At 40.3% G+C, this 22,697-nt stretch overlaps 1 protein-coding gene across 1 annotated transcript; it reads right to left on the bottom strand.

Annotated features, from left to right (window-relative positions):
- Nucleotides 1-248: 248 nt before the first annotated feature.
- On the bottom strand, nucleotides 249-22,434 carry hfm1 (helicase for meiosis 1). Its single transcript, XM_078173201.1, has 38 exons — nucleotides 22,294-22,434; nucleotides 22,089-22,204; nucleotides 21,454-21,727; nucleotides 20,564-20,895; nucleotides 20,059-20,100; nucleotides 19,859-19,929; nucleotides 19,607-19,739; nucleotides 18,488-18,639; nucleotides 18,317-18,394; nucleotides 16,773-16,928; nucleotides 16,042-16,242; nucleotides 15,806-15,894; nucleotides 15,645-15,688; nucleotides 15,437-15,538; nucleotides 13,905-14,050; nucleotides 13,516-13,610; nucleotides 13,254-13,387; nucleotides 13,103-13,150; nucleotides 11,042-11,122; nucleotides 10,787-10,878; nucleotides 9,962-10,068; nucleotides 9,795-9,842; nucleotides 9,548-9,645; nucleotides 9,322-9,456; nucleotides 9,072-9,157; nucleotides 8,748-8,831; nucleotides 8,405-8,562; nucleotides 8,114-8,217; nucleotides 7,046-7,231; nucleotides 6,867-6,932; nucleotides 6,657-6,781; nucleotides 4,606-4,688; nucleotides 4,333-4,445; nucleotides 3,634-3,939; nucleotides 3,339-3,420; nucleotides 3,074-3,173; nucleotides 1,418-1,569; nucleotides 249-1,265 (listed from the first exon to the last, which is right to left on the bottom strand). The coding sequence occupies exons 1-38, from the start codon at nucleotides 22,362-22,364 to the stop codon at nucleotides 1,211-1,213; spliced, it is 4,545 nt and encodes a 1,514-aa protein (XP_078029327.1). The 5' UTR covers nucleotides 22,365-22,434; the 3' UTR covers nucleotides 249-1,210.
- Nucleotides 22,435-22,697: the final 263 nt, after the last annotated feature.

Genomic DNA, 22,697 nt, shown 5'->3' with positions numbered 1-22,697 from the left:
CACTAAATGTACATTATAGGCCAGGAGTCAGGTCCAGCTCGCATGTTTTAAACTACCTTTTCATTATTTCTTGTTAGCCTAAACCATGGGGCATCAAAAGGTGATAACAAGCAGCCCCAGCTCAGAGCCGTTTGATCTCAGGGGGCCCAAAACCCCTTTTTTGGGGCATGTTTCTGAGGAAATAATGTAAATGCAAATATTAGTGCACTACGATGGTAGAGACATACAAGTATGCAATAAGGTAAAAAGTATCCTGAGACAAAGGGGAAAGTAGCAAAATAAGATTCTGGGACATGCTACCATTTTATTTTAACGTATTACACACAACATCCACCCAGATAAACAAAAAAATGAGTCTGTTTGACATATTCTCCTCAAATATGATTATTTTTCGTCACTTTGTGTTTAATATCGCTGCTTCACTTGTACATAGAAAACTTGCCAAGTTAGTAAGCTTCAATCTGAGCCTTAAATCAGAGAAAACAGAATTTTTAGTCACCAGCCTTCCAGAGAGTCTTCTTAACAGCATGTTAGAAATGTACAGAACGGGTGCCCAATATTTAGAAACTGTCAGATGTTGACTTGAATATGTTGGAAAATTTGCATAACTAGTATTAAATGGCATAATCATATATATAGACTATATTTCAGCAGCTGCTTGGCCGATTTGGACAGTACTGGAGCGGTTTTGGGTGTTACTGAGGATGCTGGATCCATTTCTGATATTTTCAAAATAGCTGTTTAAAGCAGATGCAGCCATATTTCAACTCCTGTGTGCTGATTTTAAACACCAGATTAAATAAATGAAACTGATTTCATGACCACTGAGAAATTACCTGAAGAATAGGTGCTAAATGTTTAACTTGCCCCATCAAAGGATAAATATGTGTTCGGTTAAACAATGAGGGTAGATCTCTCATCTATTTACTTTAAAGCTTTGAGGATTTGTCGAAAGACTGCACTGAATCATCCAATAAACACAGAATTTATTAAATAAATAAATAAATAAACACATAAATAAATAAATAACATTACTAACAATTAGAATCAGAACATTAGAAACTATTTGTTTCATTTATAATATGAACATATAGTAACATGACGTCAACAACTGTTCATGTAAAGCTCACCAGTAACAATATATGAACATAAACATAAAAAAACACTTTATGTTAACAACATATTTTTGTCAGTAGGACAAGTAGCACCTCTAAAATATACCATCAAATATCCCAAGGAAAGCTTCTTCTTCTTTGTAGCTGGTGCTGAATACACAAGGTTTAAAAGAAAGGGAAGGGGTTAATCAGGTGAAAATTACACTTCAGAGTATATTTGATATAGAATTATTTTCATTATGTACAGAGGAAAGAATATTGTAATGAGTCACTACAAGCCTTGTCATTGTATCTTCCTCTACCTTCTGTTGACAGATGAGCTGGTGTTGGCCGGGACACTCATTGTTGAGAAGAAATCAAACGGTCTGGTAAGTGGAGCCACGAGGGTCTCGGTCTGCTTTGGGAGATTTTGTGGTGTTTTCACTGCGAACTCTTCTCTAAAGATGCTCGGTCTCTGAACATGAGGAAGGGAGACATGTGTCATGTGTGCTACTGACCATACACCAGGAGAGATTTTCGAAAAGTTAAGCCGCTTACTGGCACCTTGATTAAGGCTAACCTTACAACTAGTAACCATTTTGCAATTAACCCTGTAAAACCTGGAGTGACATCACTCAGACACCTGTCACTAGTATTTAAATATTTAAACCCTGAGCTAATTGATGTGATCTCTTTCAAAAACATGGGGGAAAAAAGGCAACGAGCAACTTGGTAAGAAATGTCCCACAAATTGCAAAAAAAAAAAAGATTATTTAAAAAAGAAAACAGGGAAAATCCTAGGCAAAAACTATATTTATAATTATTATTATTACATTTAAAATTATGGTGCAGGCTTATTATAATTTTTATGTACTTTTCCCAGGTCATTCCCTTGTTTGTTTTGTTTTTAACTTTTTTTTTTAAACTGATTTTCTTGTTTTCAATTTTTACTAATTTCTTGCAAATATTTTGGGGTCATTTCTTTGGTTGCTCATTACATTCTTCCCATGTTTTTGAAAGTAATCAAGCCAATTTGCTCAGTTTACAAAGGGTTAATAAACTGACAGAATATTCCAGTCCATAATGAAACAATAAACAAAACTAATGGCAGAAGTGGGAAGTAACTAAGTACATTTACTCAAGTACAGTGCATCATACCTCTACGCCACAACATGCTATATTTATTTGACAGCTTAGCCACAATTTACTTTCCATATTTAGATTACTGCTACAAAACATCAATCAACTAATGCATTATGAAATATTATTTTAGGTTAAACTTCCCATAAAATGATCTCCACTTTTAAGTTGCAACATTAAAGTGATGAACACATTCCTGCATAAATATTATAATCCAGTGATGTAAAATATATATATCTGATAAGGGCCATTTTGCAGGATGGGTACTTTTACTTTTGGTACTTTAAGTCAAATTTGATGCTAATAGTTTTGTTCTTTTTCTTACATAAGAGTCTGAATGCAGGACTTTGACTTGTAACTGAGTATTTCTACACTGTGGTATTGCTATTTGTACTTCAGAGTTCAAAGATCTGAGTACGTCTTCCACCACTGACCAACAATATATTTTGCTTTCTGCCTTGTTTTTTTTGGTGATATTTAAATGTATCCACACAGATGAGAGACATGACGTTCAAGACATTATTTGGTGAAAAAAAACAAAACCAGAATACCGGGTAAACATTTACAGCAAATTCTCAATCCACAACATAATTAAGTATGTCATGTCCAGAAAGGAGTAGGAAGAAGTGAATCCTTAGAAAGTCCTACCCCGTTTATAAAATATTTTATCAATTAACTATATGCCAAACATGAATAATCCAGCTTTCTGCCCAAGTGTTCAACACACACACCTCAATCAAATCATTAGAAAATTAAAAATTCAGTAAAAACAAGAACAGATCGATCAGAATAAAGCAAACAAAAAAACACAAATTTAAAAAACATCACATCACACACACCTTCTTATTCCAGTCGAGTGTGATTCTGTTCTGCGGTTTGACTGTGAGCACTGAGCGTCCTGGTGTTCTGATTTCAGGGTTTAAAGTTGGTGAAATCGACCTAAAACACAAAAATACAACAAATGTTTTTATTGTATTAACTACAATATGAAACCTCAGTCAGGTAAGAGATTATAAATATTTCACATATATTTGATTTCTGATCTTTGAAACAAACAATTGCATCTCAGTTGGAAATTATTTGTGTGTAATTCTCTGGGTTTACCTCAGTGGTGTTCTGACAGTGGTGCTACAGGGTCTGACCTGAGAGTGACTGTGGAATACTGGTGCAGAAGTAGCGCCAAAGCCTACACATCAAACACACATAGGATTATAAAACTCTGACAATTGTGAGGCATATTCCCTCATAATCATGCCTGAAGTAAGGCATGCAAAGATGATTAAAACACAACTGTGTGTGTTACAATGACGTCTTAACGAGATGTATGAGAAGCTGAGAAAACACAAACTTGTTACCTCCTTTATCTCCTAAATTAAATGCAACTCACACTTCTCTCTACCTTGCATGCTGTGGTCAACAGATTGCTGGACTTGAGGTTTAACATTTGTTGGACACGAGGTGGTCACTGATGTCTCGCTGGCATGCACCAGGTTCTCGTCATCAAAGTCGTCCCATTCATCTCCAAGGTCAAAGCTGACGGTCGGTATGTGTGAGGAAGAAGTGTTTTCGCAGTGAACACCCTGGTTTGACATTGCAGTAGACCTCTGGGGATAAGCTGAGTTGGTTGTATTGATCTGGTTTAGAAGTAGTTTATGGTTCTGACTCACACCGACACTGATTCCTGGGGTCATCCACACCGAGGAACCTGAACACAGATGATTAAAATCAAAGTCATAAAAGATTACTGCACTCTGGCCTTTCTTGGATCTAATCTGACAAAAGAACCTCTGTAAGGACTCCTGCATTTTTAAAGACTATAACTGGTGGCTTTGCATGTTTTTCACTATTCAATTTTCACATGCAAATCCAGCAGTATTGTGTGTCTCGTAATGAGTTTGAGCTGTTGAACAATACTTTGATGGTGAGAGTGTGATGCAGCAGGTGTTTGGACAGACTCCTCCATCATCCTGTGCATGTCCTCCACAAAGTCATCATAATCTGAGTATGAGAGACAGGAAAACACAGTCACTGATAATGGGATTATTAAATCCTGCGTTGTAGGGCAATGTGGTGTGTTCAGAGTTCATGACTTGTTTACCACTGTCAACATCCAGATGCACCACATCTGGCAGCTGAGCACAGTGTTCTCCCGTCAGATCCACAGTCTCTGTGTTAGACCTTACTGGAGCTTCGTAGTCACTTCCTCCATACCTTCATCAAATAAAACAAGACATTAGGCCATCAGTTTTCATTGAAACACAATTCAATCACAATCATTTTTTTTAAATTGCAGCAGTTGTTAGAAGACTTATTGTATTATTTGCAATTATGAATCAAAGCAAGTGTACAATGCCGGTGTAACTGTAAATACCAGGAAACAGACGGAAGCCTCTCTTTGGGTTTGTAAGCAAACTCGTGCATGTTGACAGACGCAGAGTCCTCACGCATTTTCATCTGAGGAAAATAATCAGAACACCAAACGGAGACTTATTCAGCTCAGTGACACAGAAAAAGATCTTTAAATTGACTTATAGACAAACAAGAAATACAATTTTATTGTTTGTCAAATGTAAAATTATTCACAAATTTAATATTAAGTTAAGTGTAAAAACACACATATTGTTTTTAATCTGCATATTGTACACAGGTAAACAATATTTTTTGAAAGCTTTTTAAAATGTGCATGTCTACATGACATGACTCTGGTATATGTCTTATGCACATCCTTAATGTACATACATGCTAATAGTATTCTAATATCTTAGCACTATTCAGTATAACAGCTGTTCATCCATAATGAAATTCAGCGTGAGTTCAATCAGGAAGACTTTCTTTGTGCTTATCCATTCACACTTCTCTCCCTCCCATTCCCACTGCTTCCTCTCATCAGCTGACTATGGGTGTTCACTCTTCTAGTTATCCAATCAAACTTCGCCACATTTTCTATCAGCCAATCAGGATACTACTGCAAAATTTTAAATCTGCTCTCTCCTCTGCTGCCGTCAGCTGTGATGTTAGGCAGAACTGTCGTGCCCTCCTCCATCCCATACACCTCCAGCCATCTTATCCAGAGTCCAGGACGAGTTCAACAAAGGCTCATTCCTCTACTCATCCAGATCATCAGCACTTCTTCTCATCTCAACTTCCCCACCTCTACCGGCACCAGCGTCTAGACCCCAAGGGTGTTCCCTACTCGACTAATCGACTTCATCACCCTCCTTATATTATACCATCTCGATGGGGTCTAATTGGCAAAAGACTTTTCAAATTTTTCATTCTAATGTGCACGTTAATAAATATTCTTTTTAGCTATAAAAACGAGTATCTCCTGTTTGGAGAAAAAGAATCTTGCATAATTGCAGTTTCTATTCTATCCTGCATGAGCTTTAGGATGGCACAGCCTACCATACACTAAGTACATAAGGCTGACACCCTCTCACATCTTCAGATAATGTGAGTTTTTAGTCACACATTATAAGATTTCACAAAGACTGAGGATCCTGCAGGGTCACTATTTACAAGACTACAACTACATTCCTGTAGAGATTTATTTCCCATCCTGCCCCTGGTCGAAAATACTACACCAAACTCCCTGTAAGAAATATGACATTTTAACAATTCCTTACGTTTCCGCCAAACACATCACTCTAGAAACATAAGATAAAAGGCATCATATGTCGACAATATTCTTGTCAATTAGACATCTATATAATCCATAAAGATAAACCATATTTGTGTACAAACTTTTTGATTTCGTCGCCTCAACTTGCTACCAGCCTCCGCGCTATTTTAGTAGGAAAAGACCTCGGGAATAAGAGGCCTTTCAAAAACGAAGATTTCTCACTATAACAAGTGCTAGTTGGTGAATCAAATACATGTCAAATTAAACAGACTCTTGTTCACTCCACATCTCCACCAATTTCTCCTCCTTTTCCACAGTACAGGAGAACCGACACTTGTTTACTGCTCCATTTTGCTGCTTCCTGTTCAGTGCTGGAGAGCGCACAGTTATTGGATGGTGACAACGTTCACATCACTGAACTTCAGTATTTGCATGAGCCAAAACTAAAAACTTAAAATAATATTAAACATGTTTGATTTTGTTAGAACATCAGGACAAGATAAAGACTTAAGGCAGCTCGGACTGAGTTTTATGACCAGCTTGCACCAAAAAATCATGATCACAGGAGCACAGACTGAGGTGAAGATTTTATACTGATATTGGAAATTTGTCTGACAGTGAAATCCCTTGAAAAGGACGGTATTGAGTTATATCCTGTAAAAATCACAGACAGCTACACATTGAATCATGTTTATTTGTTTAAATCAAACAACTGTTTTTTGTGTGATGGCTGCAGTGTTAAAGAGTACATGATGCAGGCTTGAACACACTCCGAAAATCATATCTGGTTTGTTTCTCACCTTGAGTCGTTTGACAGGGGTCTGTGTGAGTGTGTCACACCTGCTCCTCAGGTCTTTCAAATAGTAAGAGAAACCAGATTCTTGATTTGCTGACCTCGTCCGTGCCACAGTTACACCTACTTTACCTTGAGGGTGGAGAGGAGACCTCTTTAATCTTGACAGCCACACAAAGACACAAACACACAGTGAAAGACGAGTGATTGTACTCACAGCAGTCGTGGCCACAGAGATCCTTGTTTTTGCAGAAGTGGTTGCACTGTCTTTTATTGGCTGAATCTGAAATAGAAATAAAACCCATCTTAAATATGAACCTACTTTTGAAAACATACTATATGAATATACTCACGGTTATATTTCAGCACCAACAAAATAAAGCCGCACTGTCGCACCTTGGTCTGTAGCAGATGTGTCATTTTCCCTGTGAGCTGCAGCCTGATCTGCAGACTGTGGTTTCAGTGCAGACTGCTGCAGTCTATGTCCACTAGGATCGTATGGCATGTTGTATGGATTATCAGTTCCAAACCTCCTTGCTCCAGAGAAGTAGACATTGAACTTCTGTTGGATGTCCAGGCCGACTGTAGGAGAGGAAAAGGTCAAAATGTACAGTAAGTCATGCACTCCCTGCAAAGCACTGATAGGCAGTCCACTCCAAGAGTCTAAAGCCAAAAAAACAAACATTACAACAAAAAATAAATTACTTGATCACTATATGTAGATCATATTGTATCAGATTTTTTTTCTTTTTCTTTATTTCTCATGCAAATTACCATCTAATTAACAACTGTATATTTACTACATGAATATATCGTAACTAAAGGCATTACATGACCGGGCATTATCAATCCACAGGGTGGCTTCAACCACAGGTGCTTTCCCTGTGTGCATTGTTTTCTGTCTCCATCACTAGCAGCCTGACTGTTTCTCATTGCTTGAGTGGACTACACAAAGTAGCCCGAGGAACTCAAAGTTTCACTGCTGCATCTCAGTTTGTCACAAGCGTTGAGGAGGCTACGTTTTTAATCAGAGAAAATTACTTTCTTTTTCTGGTCATGATTTCAATGTGCACACAGCGCCACCATCAGGTAGCCAGCTGGAAGCAGAACGCAACTCATAAATGCAATAATGTCTCCGGTAAAGTAGGTGGTGGCAGAATGCAGCATCAAAAGCAATGATTGCAATGTGCCAAAAAATCAGAAAGAAGAGGAAGCAACTATGTACAGTTGAAGCAGGAAGTACCGAGACATGTCTACCATAAATTGATGCAGAAAAGGAACAACTTGGTGCACAAAAATTAACCACAATGAAGGAAATGAAGTGTTTGATGCTTAATATGTGTCCCCCTAAATGTTTAAAAAAACTATAGCCTTTCTACATACTGTTGTTCACCTCTATAATATAGATGATACATACTGTGGCTATATTTCTGTGTTAAATGCAAAGGTATTATCATGGTTTACCGTATTGTGAGCTGATGAGATTGACACTGATCTCCTCTCCTTTTGAGGCCTTTGCCACCTCGATTTTCTTCGACCAGCTACCACTCTTCAACAGCACCAAGTCCCTGGAAAACAAATAAAATGATGCCTCCTGAAAATTAATATATATTCTCAAACCAGGCTCTGTCTTTTTTACATTACAATGAAAGGTCTGTGTTCTCATTTAGTGATAGAATTATATGGAATAAGAGGGTAAGTAAAACAAAGTAAAGACAATACAGAATACGTAGGAGCCAGAGGACTTTTTCTCACGTGAGTTTCTGTAGGAAGACCACAGAGTTGTCAGAGTTCCCGATGATCAGAGAGACATAGTGTTGGTCTGGAGCTGTTCTCCTCGTCAGCAGCTGTGCTTGGTTTTTAAGGTTCACCTTCACCACGATCTCTGCCGTAGCACAGGTATACCTCGGAAGCTGCAAATACAGAGACAACTTTAAAGAAAAACCATTAAGAATAACAGTAATATCCAAAGAGGTGTCACTTGCAATCAGTTGCAATAATAGCTCAAAAGTCAGAGAATCAAAAAGTGAAATGCTCTGTTATATAGCGTCATAACATACTTGTGCTTTTGACAATAAAACATTGCAATATCTTTTACCTGCTCCAAAGTAACTTCATACTTTGGGAGATGTATGACAGATTCTCTGATTTGGTTGCCAAATGGTGGATGCCTGTTAAGAATCTGAATAAAATCAACAATGTTAGAAATCAGAGACATCGCTGTTGAGTTTTCTTTTAGCACCACAAGCCAAGGTTCCATTATAATAGAGAGAGGGCAGAAATCTCTACGGTCGATATCTCCAACACTTGGCAAATCAAAACAAAACTATGGTGTTCACAGTTGAATCAACAAAGCCTGGTGCCTACATTGCCACTGATCCAGCTCAGGAAATCAAATGCTTTGTGTTTTACACAGACTGACCAGCTCAATCTCTCTGGCGTGCGTTTGCTCTATTTTGCTGAAAGTGGTGAGTCCAGCATTCACCATGGCAGTAGACAGGGTCTGACCTGAAACATATCAAATGTTAATATTCATTTAATTGTATGCATCTAATAGGAAGGATATTTACTGTATTAATTAATTCATCATGTAGAACCTAACATGGAGATTTGGCCTCATTTTAGACTATATTTGTTTGCCTAAGATGCTACAATATGCTGTGTGTATCCACCTATCTTCTCCAGCTGTTTGGAAACATAGGGCGAGTTTTCCCAAAGCTTGGCTCTGAAGCACTTCGCCAGGATCAGAGAGTTGAGCAGAGCTGAGAGACCGGTCTTGGATTGGTGACTCAGAAACTCTGAGAGGCCTGATAAAGATCAAAACACAATGACAGTTAAAGAATAAAATGAAACAGAAAGCACTGTCTTTATTTGGTATCCCTGGTTCAGTCAACATACATTTGCTGATGCGCATCCCGTTCCTAAAGATCCTTGCTGTGTCCTGTGTCAGTCCAAACTCTGGAATCGAGATGGACCCCAACTGGGCCTGAATCAAGCTACAGACAAGGTGACAGAAGCATGTCCGTAATGGACAGTCCATAAGAAATCCATAATACATATTCTGCAATGAAATTCATAAACCAGTGTTCCTACTTCTATTCAACACTGCTTTTCCACAGAGAAAACACTGAATGAATAAACCTACCAGTTCACTTTCATCTCACTGGTTTTGATCTTTCCCTCAATGGGAAACCTGGAAAAATACAGAAACATCTCAGCTACATTAGCATGTGTCTATGTCTACCATGATGCATTTAGAAGCAGGAAGTATGACACTGAATGTGCAATAGTTAGTAGTCAAAAACATCTGACCTGATGGTGACCCTGTTCTTGTCCCTGTTCAAGGTGTTCAGGGGCCTCTTCTCATTCACTCTCAGCTGGATGTCACTGAACTCTTTGCTCTTCGACAGCAACTCAATCTGAACATGCACAGCCACTTTTGATCTGAACAGTATTTTCTAATCGTAAATAATTTTCTTTTACAGGAAACCAGCCTATCAACACAAACGGCCCTATCTTACACCCAGCGCAAAGCAGCAAACCACGCAGCGCAACTGTCATTGCTTGTTTCATACAGACAAAATTTTTACGGCCAAAGCAGATGTTGTGTAAGTAGCAAATGTTATCTACATTCTCTAAAATGTGAACATGGCAGAGAGCAGAGCTGCAGAGCTGCAGTCTGACCATATTTACACAAGAAGAGCAGCATAACTTGACATTTCAGAAGCTAAAAGTTTAGTTCTGTTTCCTCCGTCAAGTTTATAACTAGGTTTTGCTGCTTAAATGTCCCACGATACATGCAGGGACATTACTGCTCTTACTGCTTTACTCCCAGCAGAAAACCACCCGCTTCTCCAATCTGCCATGTTAACAGCAGTGATTGGTCAAATTTAAGTTACACCCAAATCATACCTGTGATTAATGAAGGCACTAAATAAAACTCCTTTGCTCCTTGCACCTTACTTTGCGACCAGATTATGCACCATTTAACTACAAAAGAGTAGGTGGACACGCCTTAAGTGCATTGTGCCATTCACTTTAAACCATGCACTATAGACTGTTTATACAGGGCCCTTGACACAAAGGGCCTGCATTTGAATCAAATACATTGCCGTGCAGTCTTATCAGGAAACCTACCAGGTCTGATAGGTTCTCGGTCCCAGCCACTTTGCTGAACTGTTTCATGGTGTCAAAGGCAACACAGTACCTCGCCATCAACCTGCCCCCCTCTGCCAGGAACAAAAACAAATTGTAAGACTCAGTTGAAAAAGAAGAGTGTTGGTGAAGATACGGATGTCATCCACACCCCTGAACATAAGTTAGGAAACTAAGAGGAACTTTGTGAAAACACACTAAACATTTTGACACCATTTAAACTAATTTCCTCTCAACCTGTTGGTTTGATGTTGATGTCCTCATCCATGTCGATCAGACCAATGGAGGACAGAGAGTTGAGGTTCTTCAGACACAGTTCTGTGAGAGGAGAAACAGCAATCACCTTAATATACTGTTGTGATGTGCTCAAAAAAAGTCAGAGTAGGACAGCTTGGATAGAAGTGGCTTCAGTACAGAGTTTTAAATCCATTAAAGGTATAGTTTGGATTTTATGAAGTGGGGCTGAGGTACTTATTATACATAGTGAGTGTATTACATCCAGGAGATGGCAGTCGGCAGTCCCAAATTTGGAGAAGCAGACAGGAGTACTACTACAGAAACTAAGCAATGTACTGCTGTGGATGGAGACAGCAGCAAAATGAATTCTAGTCACCTAAAAATAATCTATAAAGGTTTGAGTGTACACCATGTTTAGAATACTGGCCGTCAGACAACCCTTTGCAACTGGGAACTGAAACTGTTATCTATGCTCTCTTCAAGGCCACCAGAGTCATTTGACAAAAACAGAACGCAAAACAAGGGAGCAGCTGGTCTACTGCTGCCTTGATCCGCAAGTTTGTTTGTGTTATTTTGTTACTTTGGTGTTTAAAGGGTTAGTTGGGATTCACCAAAGTCACACAATAACACAAACAAACTGATGAAGGCAGAGGTAGACCAGCAGCTCTGTGTTCTGTGAGGAATAATTTAGGGATGCACCAAAATGAAAATTTGTGGCCGAAGCCGAAGCAGAATAATATTAAACACTTGGCCGAATACCGAGTACCGAATAACGAATATCGTTTAGTTTTTCATTAGTTTTTGCAGATGAACCCCCTCCAGATTAGTGTTGTCACGGTACCAAAATTGGATCCCGCTGTACGATACCAATGAAAATATCATGGTTCTGAGTAGTATCACGATACCACAGCGAAAATGAGGCAGATGTGCCTTTTGTCATTTATGAAAAGATAAATTACTTTTCTATAATACATCAATGATATTTCAATGGAATAAATTACTTATTGACTTATTCATACTTCAAAAACAGCATCAATCAGTGATGAACATAGGGGGGATCAAAATAAAACAAATAAATAAAATAAGAATCAACCAGCCACCCTCCTCCCCTGACAAGCCCCTTCATAAGTAAAGAACAGTCCCTAAAGTGCGGTGAGGTTTGTGGGCCGTGAATGGCTCGTTTCTCCTCTGACACGTCACATACCTGTGTTTAGCTGGCTCAGCTGTTCAGGTACTTTTGGGCAGTCATGACACCAAGAAGAGGATATTATTGGAGCCGACTTCTCCGTCGCCGGTAAGCCGATGGCCGCCGTATTTGACAGGAATACATTACTGTCTGTGTCTGTGACCCCCGTTCAACCCACAATCGGTGGGATTTGCCTTTCGTTTCTGCAGGTGGTTGAAATCTGTAGGCTGCTCGCACAGCGTGTTGAATGATTAAAGCCTATTTTGCTCGCTCAAAACTATTTTTAGTCGCAAACGCGAGTGCAGTGACGGATGGATTGCCACACTGCTGACATTTTAATCCGCCCGTCACGGCACACGGTTTGATTGCGTTATCAAAACCGTGCCGCTATTATTCGGCCTTGCTTTTAACTTATTCCACCGAATACCGAATGTGTGTTTTTTTGCAATATTCGGCCGAATATATTCGGTTACCGAATATATTCGGTGCATCCCTAGAATAATTCATGTTAATGTCCACAGAGTATATAGGCTTTGAAGAGAGTAAAGTAACAGCTTAAGGTCCCTGTCAGGGAGGGCTCACGGCAAGGTAAAGCAATGAAAATATTCTAAATATAGCGTACACTTAAACTGATAATGATTTTTTTTTCTGGTGGTTAAAATACATTTTGTTGCTGCTCCTGTCCACAGCTGTACACTGCTTAGCTTCCATAGAGCGAGTCTACTTATACAAACTGGGAGCGTGCCAACCAGCATCTGCTGTAGGAATAAGTACCTCCTACAACCCCACTTCCAAAAATCTGAACTATCCTTTTTATCAAGTTTCTTCCTGCTACTTTAGTGACTTCAAATAGAGTAAAAACAGATGTAGCCCACCTTGCAATTTTGCTTCGATTCCATATCTGTCTAAGTCGGCAGAGAAACCTGAAATTGGAATTGAGGCACATTGCACTCACTGGTTTTACATTCAGTCATGACAAAGAATCTGGACACTCATCACATTCTGTGTGCCTGAGCTCTGACTGACCATAGTGTGTGGGGTTCTTGAGGGCTCTGATGTAGAGGAAGGTGGAGCGTATCCAGTCCAGAGCCATGTTGACATCACTGATGGTTTGGAGAACAATCTCAGCATTCAGGTGCTCCACCAGGTGACTGTGTAAGCTGGGGGAAGGAAGTATACTGTTACCTCATGTATTACTGTATAATCTCTCCTATGAGAGAGAAAGAGTGAAAGAAAGAAAGACTGAGAAAGAGAGAGTGAAGAATATCAAGTGACTGAGCTGTAATACCTGCTCTCAATGATTTCCATCCCATTCATGAGTGTCATGTACTTGTCTTTGGTTTGGATCTTGGTCATGATCACTGCAGTCGCTGATGTGTCAAACTAGAGAGAGAAGGGACGACAATTATTTAGTTTAATAAAAATCACTGTTGCTATCTTTCTTACTCCTTTTAAAGTATTTAAATAAATGCTCTTTCTATGACAGCAAGGTACACTTTCAACAATCAAAGAAGAGAGATGCACCCTGTGTTAAAATGCGACAGCACCAGTGAAACAAATGCATCACATCTGTTCCTTGTTTAGTGATGGTGCGCCAGCTCTTACCTCCTTGAGCTAAGGGAGGTACAGTGAGAGAAATAACAATAAATCAAGTTTTCTGTTGTTATCTGCCATTACTTGTGGTCTTCCAGCTCGGCCTATCATCTGCAGCAAGTCGGCCTCGCTGTACTCCTCACAGGAGCCTGCCACATACTGCATGGTGGACTTGATCACCACCAGATGAGCTGGCAGATTCACCCCCATGGCCAGAGTCCTGGTGGTAACTAGGGTGTCAAAAATCAGACCACGAACACAAATTTAGTGTCAGTGAAATACAATGAAAATCTGATTTCAAACTGTACAAGCGATGGGAAGAAACTCTTTTTAGTTTTTAGTTTTGAGTATGTAAGTGCTCATGAATCCATAACGTGTTGTAACGTAGAGTACGAACAGCACTGAATGACAGATTATATTCAAATTAAGTTGAGACCTTTGCCAGCCTGGCACTGGCTGCTCCTCTGATGGTCGCTATTCCAACTTTGGTGTGTTCATGAGCTTCGGGTCACAGCATATCACATACCAAATACTGCCATCTACTGTTGACCTGTCACAACACATAAAGCCTGTGGCAAGAACTCATGGTGTCATGTCACTAAGCTTGTGCAATCATGCTTTTATCACCTCAGAAACATTGCTTAAATACCATCTATTTTAACTTAATGAGATACAGAAACTGTTGTACATGCTTTTATCTCTTCACGTCTTGATTATTGCAACAGCCTTTATCCCTGTTTCAATCAAAAAACCCTGCAACTATGAACGACCGCATCGCATTAGTTTTAGCCTCTATACATTGCCTCTCTGTTTGTTTTAGGATTGACTTTAAAATCTTATTGATTACTTTTAAGGCTCTTCATGACTCCAGATTACATTTCAGACCTGTTAGTCCTTTATGACCCTCTGCATAGTTTGAGATCCTCGGGCAGAGGTTTTCTGCGTGTCCCAGAGTCCAGGCTGAAGATCAAAGGGGACAGCGCTTTTGCAATCAGGGCCCCGTGGCTGTGGAATGACCTGCCTGATGATATAAGGCCATCTGAGTCACTGGCTCCGTTTAAGTCTCTCCTAAAAATGTACTTCTGTCGGAGAGCATATCCTGACTTTATCTGAGCTGTCTGTCTGTCTGTTGTATTGCTATCTCATCAAGCTACAGAAAAGGTGTGTTGTATTTTGTTGCTCAGAAGGTTTTAACAAGACATCCATAACATCCATCTTATTTCTTACTTATTTGTACAAAGATTCCTACAACTGGTGCATAACAGTTTAGTCAATATGGGAAGGAAAATACTGTTTATTGCTTTTGGCATAAAAACTTACCAGTATAGGTCATTAGTAGTCACACTCTCTGCAATTTACGTTCTATTAAACATGCATTTACATGCATTTTTGACACAACCCTGCAGTTAAAAAGCTTGGGCTGGGCCCTAGCAATGTTTCAACACGATATGGGTGGAATACCGTACGACTCAGTTGCTGTAACCAGTGACACTTGTTTTTCCTGATTACGTCTGCAGCATTACAAAGAAAATAAAAACACAGGATGATGTTGCACACTCATATAGTCACATATCCATTTACAGCACAGGATAAAATTGAGAGTAAGAAAGACTCACAGAGGACAGGCAGGTCTCCCAGAGTGAAGGCCTCTTCTATCAGCTTCCTGTCAGACAGGTCAACTCCTGCATGGTGGTAACCAACTCCTAACATCACCAGATCTGGACCACAAACGTAACACCAAATAATGCTACACTGTTTTAGAGCCAGAAATCAACATGTACTTCTTGCTGGGTCTGTGTCTGTAGGCTTCAAAAAGGGACTCACCTCTCAGTTTTGAATCCATAATAGAGTTTGCATATCTCATCAACCTAAATAGATAAAAAAGTAACAAAGAGTCGAGCTCAAGCCTTCCGTGAAATTAACTTAACTGAACATGAAATGATTTGATGATTAGTTGCACATGTGAGAACATGTAGGAAACGTACCTTTGCTTGTGCTCAACGCTCATGATGAAACGAGCATCCTTGGCCAGAACTGTAGCTGACTGTTGGACTCCTTTCCTTGTAGAGCAAAACTACAAAATAACATAAATTATTCGACCATCAAGAAACAGAAACCCACCATCCTCATTAACTCTTCATAACCTTACAGTCTTATTCCATGACATGAAAAAATCAAGAAGGAAAGCAAACACACAAATTGGCCCACATCCTTCACCCACCACTAGTGCAGGTTTCTGGTCAGAGTATATTTGTATGATGTTGGCCATCTTGTAGTTGAGCGACAGGTCAAACTTGAACTCTGTTTGGTTCGGGCTGCAGGGGAATCCCAGCACCACTTTCCTCAGCTTCACTGGACGATGGCTCTCGTCCATGTTCAGATATGTGGCTGGACCGCTCTCATTACACAGCCAGTCTGCTATCTAATAACGCAGCAGACAAAACAATGATCCGATTACTGATTTAAACTAGCGATACAGAGCAAGCACAGAATTATGTATGTGTATTACAGGGAAGCGAGTCAGTAGGGTGCCTTTCTTAATTTGTCACAAACTCAAGGGCAGTGTATTTATTGGCAGAGACTCTGCCTTCTGCCTGTGTTTTCTTATTATCTTCTTATGTTATTGTATTCAGGCTTTCCTGGACACAGCATACAGGTGAGGGCAGGACTTTATAAGGGTAGCAACCAGGTACCTGACTGTAAGCACACACATCCAAAAGGGAGCTACGAAATCGCAGACATTTTGCCAGAAAAACACAAATACAGCGAAGTACAACACCAATCTGGAGTTGGCTTTCACTTTCATTTTTGCTGGCGATTCGGTTTATAAACAGTAATCTACAATGCCTGCGTAGTATACCTTTAATCACAAAACTAGGACTCCAAATTACAGATTTATCTATGAATTATATCACTCTGAAAGATCACTGACTCTCTCCCTCAGCCACTTACATCAGAGATGTTGGGTATGGTGGCTGATACAGCCACAAACCTCATGGAGAGGTCTGTCTCTGGATTCTGTGCTGTTCTGTAGGCATGTACGGCTTTCATCCTGCTCACCACAACTTCCAGCGTGGCACCGCGGGTCACGTCCTTCACCACATGCACCTGAAGGAATGAAATGTGTCATCTTAAAGTTGGGGCGGCACGGTGGTGTGGTGGTTAGCACTATCGCCTCACAGCAAGAGGGTTCCAATCCCAGGAGGGAGCCCTTCTGTGCGGAGTTTGCATGTTCTCCCCATGTCAGCGTGGGTTTTCTCCAGGTACTCCAGCTTCCTCCCACAGTCCAAAGACATGCAGGTTAATTGGTGACTCTAAATTGTCCATAGGTGTGAATGTGAGTGTGAATGGTTGTCTGCCTCTATGTGTCCGCCCTGTGATAGTCTTGCGACCTGTCCAGGGTGTAGCCCGCCTCTCGCCAAATATCAGCGGGGATAGGCTCCAGCATCCCCGCTACCCTCAAGAGGATAAGCGGTTATGAAAATGGATGGATGGATGGATGGATGGATTGATGGATCTTACAGTTGGCTTCAGAAACATGTTGGCAAAATAAAATTGAGTTATCTTTTATCTAGGGCTGTACCTAATAGGTCGAAGCATTCAAATACAGTGCAGCTTTTTTGCTTTTTGGACATCTGTTCATTCTTTTTAAACCTGCTATTTCTGCACAGTTGCAGATAAAGATAAAGATTAGGCTGCAGTAATATTATTAGTATTATACTTTTTGTGGAATCAGAGTCCAGTGCTGTCTGCCTAAGATCATTATTACTTAGTCCCTAAAGTCCTGAACGATGACATTTTTTTATTTTGTGCGCACAAGTTAATTACCTTGTGTACACAAGTGCTTCAGTCTATATATGTTGACATTTAGCCTTTCAAAAACAACATTTTCCCTGAAGTAAAAAAACTGTGCTCTCCTGCTCGCTGAACACAAACGGAGGCACACACCTGCATTAACGAGGGGGTATTTATGTTGACAAAAACTAATGCATTATATTCATTAAAGATGGTTGATTTAATAAAAAAGACTCATTTAATTTGATGAATCACTTCATTAAAATTGAGGAACTTGTTTGAGGATATTTAAAAAATTTTAGGGTGATAATGTAGAAATGGACATTCGAAGCATTGTTCGAAAACCCAAATAGAAGCTCTCAAATATAAACACCCAAATTCAGTGCAACTATACTTTTATCATTGCTTCCATCACTTATATGAGGAGGTGCATCTCAGTGTGGAAGAACTACATGGCCCAGTTAAATGCACTGTCATAATAACCGGCGTTGAACATCATGTACTGTAATTTTTTAATGGCTAACCTTAAGTGAAATAAAGTGCTGAGGGCAGAGGCTAATGGCGTGCCATCACACAATGTGGCAAAATAAAACCCACTGTAAACTGTGTATCTTTTGGCATTGTGAGTATCCAACATTATGCAGGCAGATTATGAGACACTATAAACACTAAACAAAGGGCCTGTGAACAAAACATCTGACCTCATCGATGAGGAAGAGCCTGACAAGCTGCAACAGACAGTTGTCCTTCCATTTTCTTGTCATGCTGTCCCATTTTTCCTGTAAAAAAAATTAAACACAAAATCACATATTCAAATGTAACTACAGATTGCATACGTTGATGGAGAGGCAGTATACTGTAGTGTCACACACAGGAGTGGTCAGGATGATGTGGGAGTCCTGAATCTCAAAGAAGTCATCAATCTCTGTGTCACCCGTCAGCTCCTTGCAGCTCAGTCCCAGGGGACCAAACTTCTTCTTCCAGCTTTCAAAGCACTGACTGCAGAGAGCTTTGATAGGGGCCACTGGCAAGAACAAACAGTGAATCTTTTTTCAAAGCAGTTCTTTGTACTTTAGAAATACCCTAAATCTATAACTGAATCAAAAATGAAAACAGTCTGGGAATGATACACATATTCAAAGCTTCTGTGTATAATTACAGTCAGGTGTATTGTGTTAAAACATTGTTGCTCTTTAGTGACTTTGACTAAGCTGAATTCCATCAGGTATAGGATTTCTTCCTCCTGCCTGAACTTTGATACAGCACAAGCTTTTTCAAATTGGCAGCGTGTATGAACAGTTAAGCAACACCAGATCTGTATTTTGTGTTTTCAATCAGTTATAAATGAAGAAAAAAATATCACATGTTCATTTATCAAATCTTAAAGAGACAGTTCACCAAAAAATATTTTTTAAGATTATTTGACAGGACAGATTAAGTGTGTAAGAGGGAGAGAAGGAGGGGACGGCATGCAGCAAACGGCCGCCGGCATGAACCAACCCAGGCTGCTGCAACAAGGACACAGCCTTGGTTCACAGGGGCGTCTGCTCTACCAGGTGAGCTACTGGACGCCCCTGAAAATACATATTTTTACTCTTTCCTGAAGTGCTACTTATTAATCCAGATTGTTTTGGTGAGTTGCTGAGTGTTGGAGATATCGGCCGTAGAGATGTCTGACTTTTCTCCAGTATAATGCTTTGAGCACCACAAGCCAAGTGCCATCTAGTTCTATTAAATTCAGGAGAAGTCAGACATCTCTATGGCCAAAATCTCTTAAATTTTGGGATGAACTGTCCCTTCAGGTGTTAAGAATGTAGAACAGTTTGAGAAATTATTATCTTTCTGGGTAGGAATCATTTTCTGCAATACTGAGACCGGAAAGTACAACTTTTTAAATTAAATGCAATATATCTTATGAATATAAAGCATACTTTAGGCCAAATCTACTCAGCGTGGAGTTTATTTGGTGTATTAATAGGGTCTATGCTCACTATATACAGCTTTGACATCTCTCCAGGGCTCTGAGGTCTCCATTAGTAGACGAATGATGGCCAGCTCAAACAGCACTGTTTTTCCAGATCCAGTCGGAGCACATGCCACAAAGTTCTTACCCGTGTAAAGAACCTGTGAACAAACATAACTCCAGGTGAGGCAGTCACAGTTCACATCTCACAGGTTCTAACAAGACGTGTTAATTATAATCCTCACCACTCTGTTTATAAAGGCTTCCAAATAATGCTTACATCATCGAGTGCTTTGGATTGAACGTAGTTGAAAAAGGGGAACTCGTTGAAAACGGATCTGAACTTAGCTGCTGTGTTAGCATGATTCAGGAAATCAAACCACAGTACTTGTGTTATTGCATTCCAAGCTTCTGGCGCAGTTCACATACTGTCTGACAATTTCAAATTGTGTTGAGTTACACAACAACAAAAAAGGATACGGATTTCAGAAACTGGCCGCAAAACTCCAGACCCAGAGGTACCTAAAATGTGCACAATGAAAACACAAAAAAATACTTTCACCTTTAGTCACACTCTCAGTGATTCCACTCATTCCACCGTAATGCTGATATGAAATGTTTAAGACTTTGGTAAGGTATAAAATCACGAGGTTTGATTCTGTTGTGAATGTAAAGCTGCAGTAATGTTTGTAGACTACATGTGGTCACAAAGGGTTCTACTGTTACTGTCTACTGCTTCTAATGTTTCACAATCCACCACCTAGTGACCAGCAAGTTGCATTACAATGGAACGGTCAATGAGGGGAGCTCACCTCATTTCACCTCATCACACCCAAACACAATGTGGCAGCTGCTGCCATGGCTAGACATGGGCACGCTCATTAACTGCACTACATTACAGAGGCTATATGAGTGCTATTTGGTAAACCAGTCATAGCCTGTGAGCACAGCGCCTGTCTGTGACTGTGTCAATGCAGTGCAGCACCTTCTATGCGAAGTGGCTGAGGCGTCATGGGCGGAACGAAGGCTCTCTTTGTGCCCTTGTCCTGCATCTCAGCATGTGCCGCCTGCTGCGGGGGTTGGCCACTCGCTGCAGATGAGCCCAGAGGAGGGGGCGGGAAGGGGGGCTTGGGGGAGAAAGGAGGAGCTGCCTGGCTAACTGTCGCCCGTGGCGGCTGAGGAGGAGGAGGCACTGTCGCCATGGTAACCGGACTGAGAAAAGTTTGAGGTCTGGATGCTGTCTGGCTGCTGCTGCTTCTGAGGTCATCTGTGTTTGACGAGTCACCTCCACTGTTCAACACCTGAACCTTGAACAAGCTGTTGTGAGAGGGAGGGGAAGATATGGAGGGAATATAGAATTGATAGAGGCAGAAGGTAGAATAAGAGAGGGAACTACTGTTAATGCTGTGAGCTTGGAGGCTTATTTGATGGTGTAGCATCTTTTCATTTTTTTCTTAAGAACTTGATCCTCTTCATGATAGACTGTAGTTCCATCTTAACTGAGCACGTCATGGATTCCAACAATTTGAGGGATTAAGGCGTGAATCATAACTACATTTTTTGGACAGCGAAAAACTGGAAACATGGCTTTTATATTGTGAACTGAATAGCATTAATCCTGCTATATTAAGCATTTTTTAAAAATTACATTCTGCATCCGCCTCCGAGGAGAGAAAATCCTTGTTGACCTGCTTTTCACGGCCTCAAGGCCACATATCAATCTTTGTTAAACGCTTTGAAATCACAAACCTGTTACTGCCCCCAAATGCAGAACTCTTCTCATCTTTCAAAATACGCACCACAGAAACACTGAAAACAAGTTGTTGATTCACAATCAAGTAAATGTCATCTTCTTGATAAATAACTGACACTTGCCTTCTCCGTAGAGGTGGGCTTTCGCTGTAGTCCAGAGACAAACACCTCCTGTTGATGGCCGCATGACCAGAGGCCTGCAGGGTTTCATCTCCACATCCGCCACTCTGGCAGGCACCGTTAGTGTAATCCCTGAACCCCTCACCTAAATGCCAAAGGGCATCACATCTGCTGGTGCTGCTGCTGCCACCCTGAGTGTCCTCAAGCTCTTTCTTATCATTGTTATAACTGTAAGGACTGTTGATGTTTGATGGTAAAACCTGAAGCCCAGCTGATCCTTTAAAAGAAGGCAGGAGTGTCTTGGGTCTCTGTGAGAAACCTGTATTATTGAAGAGGGAGAGAGTTTCATCACACAAAGTTGTTGGTAGCTGTAATTTGGAGTGTGACTCTCAGAATTATGGTTGACTTTTTTGCTTGCTGAAGAAAAGACTTTACATCGGGGACTTTACCATTCCAGTTATACTAATGATTATGAGAATATATCATAAGACCCAGATCCAGAAGCTTTCAAGCCTATTCAAGCTATCGTGTCAGTGAGTCACACAGTTAAATTTAGTAGGGCTTCAAAAGGCCAGATACTGAGCAGTTTACTCAAGTCAAGTGAAAAGGAATTCCCTCTAATCCAGAGCGCAACATACTGTATAGGGTAGAGAGAGACTCTGCCTCCTTCTGCATATCCTGAGTGGCTGGAACCTGAGAAAGAGATGGAGGCACTTCCAGCTGCCATGGGCTGACCTCCTGGTGCAGTGGCTTTCTGTCAAATGCAATCCAGAGGGAAAAAATGAATTCAGCTGTGAGATGAAGATGAGAGAGGGATGATGTGGGGCATCTCTTTGTACTCACACTTTTTGGACAATGGGTCTCTCAAAAAAGAGATTGTCGAGGGACAATGTGCAGTCATCTGAGTCCAACATCAGATTATTTGGCGCTCACACATTTGGATGCAAAGCAGGGCGATGTCTGTCAGTCACAATGGATCTTGACTGGGGGACATCTGGCTTAAAGAAGAAAACAAACCAGAGATACTAATATGAATGCAAACACAAATCAATAAATATATTAGTAGCTATATATTTACAGTATAACTTCTTCGGTGAAAAATTATTTACAGGCCGTATGAGAAGAAGAAAGCTATTGTTGCTGCAAGTTTGAGGGGTATTTTGGAAGACTTGTTTTGGTCTGCAGCAGAAAAATAACATATGGTTTACCATCTTTAATATTTCTCTCATGACATATCCTACAATGAA

This window comes from Epinephelus lanceolatus, chromosome 12 (genome assembly GCF_041903045.1).
Source record: "Epinephelus lanceolatus isolate andai-2023 chromosome 12, ASM4190304v1, whole genome shotgun sequence".
Taxonomy (NCBI): domain Eukaryota; kingdom Metazoa; phylum Chordata; class Actinopteri; order Perciformes; family Serranidae; genus Epinephelus; species Epinephelus lanceolatus.
Note: the sequence above shows the minus strand (reverse complement) of the source record. Positions and strands in the feature narration are given on the sequence as shown.

Coding starts and splice junctions, on each gene's coding strand:
- hfm1 (XM_078173201.1), bottom strand. CDS start 22,364: ATGTTGGACTCAGATGACTGCACATTGTCCCTCGACAATCTCTTTTTT. Junction 16,243..16,772: donor CCATACCCAACATCTCTGAT/GTAAGTGGCTGA, acceptor CTGCGTTATTAG/ATAGCAGACTGGCTGTGTAA. Junction 4,689..6,656: donor CCCCTGTCAAACGACTCAAG/GTGAGAAACAAA, acceptor TATTTTCCTCAG/ATGAAAATGCGTGAGGACTC.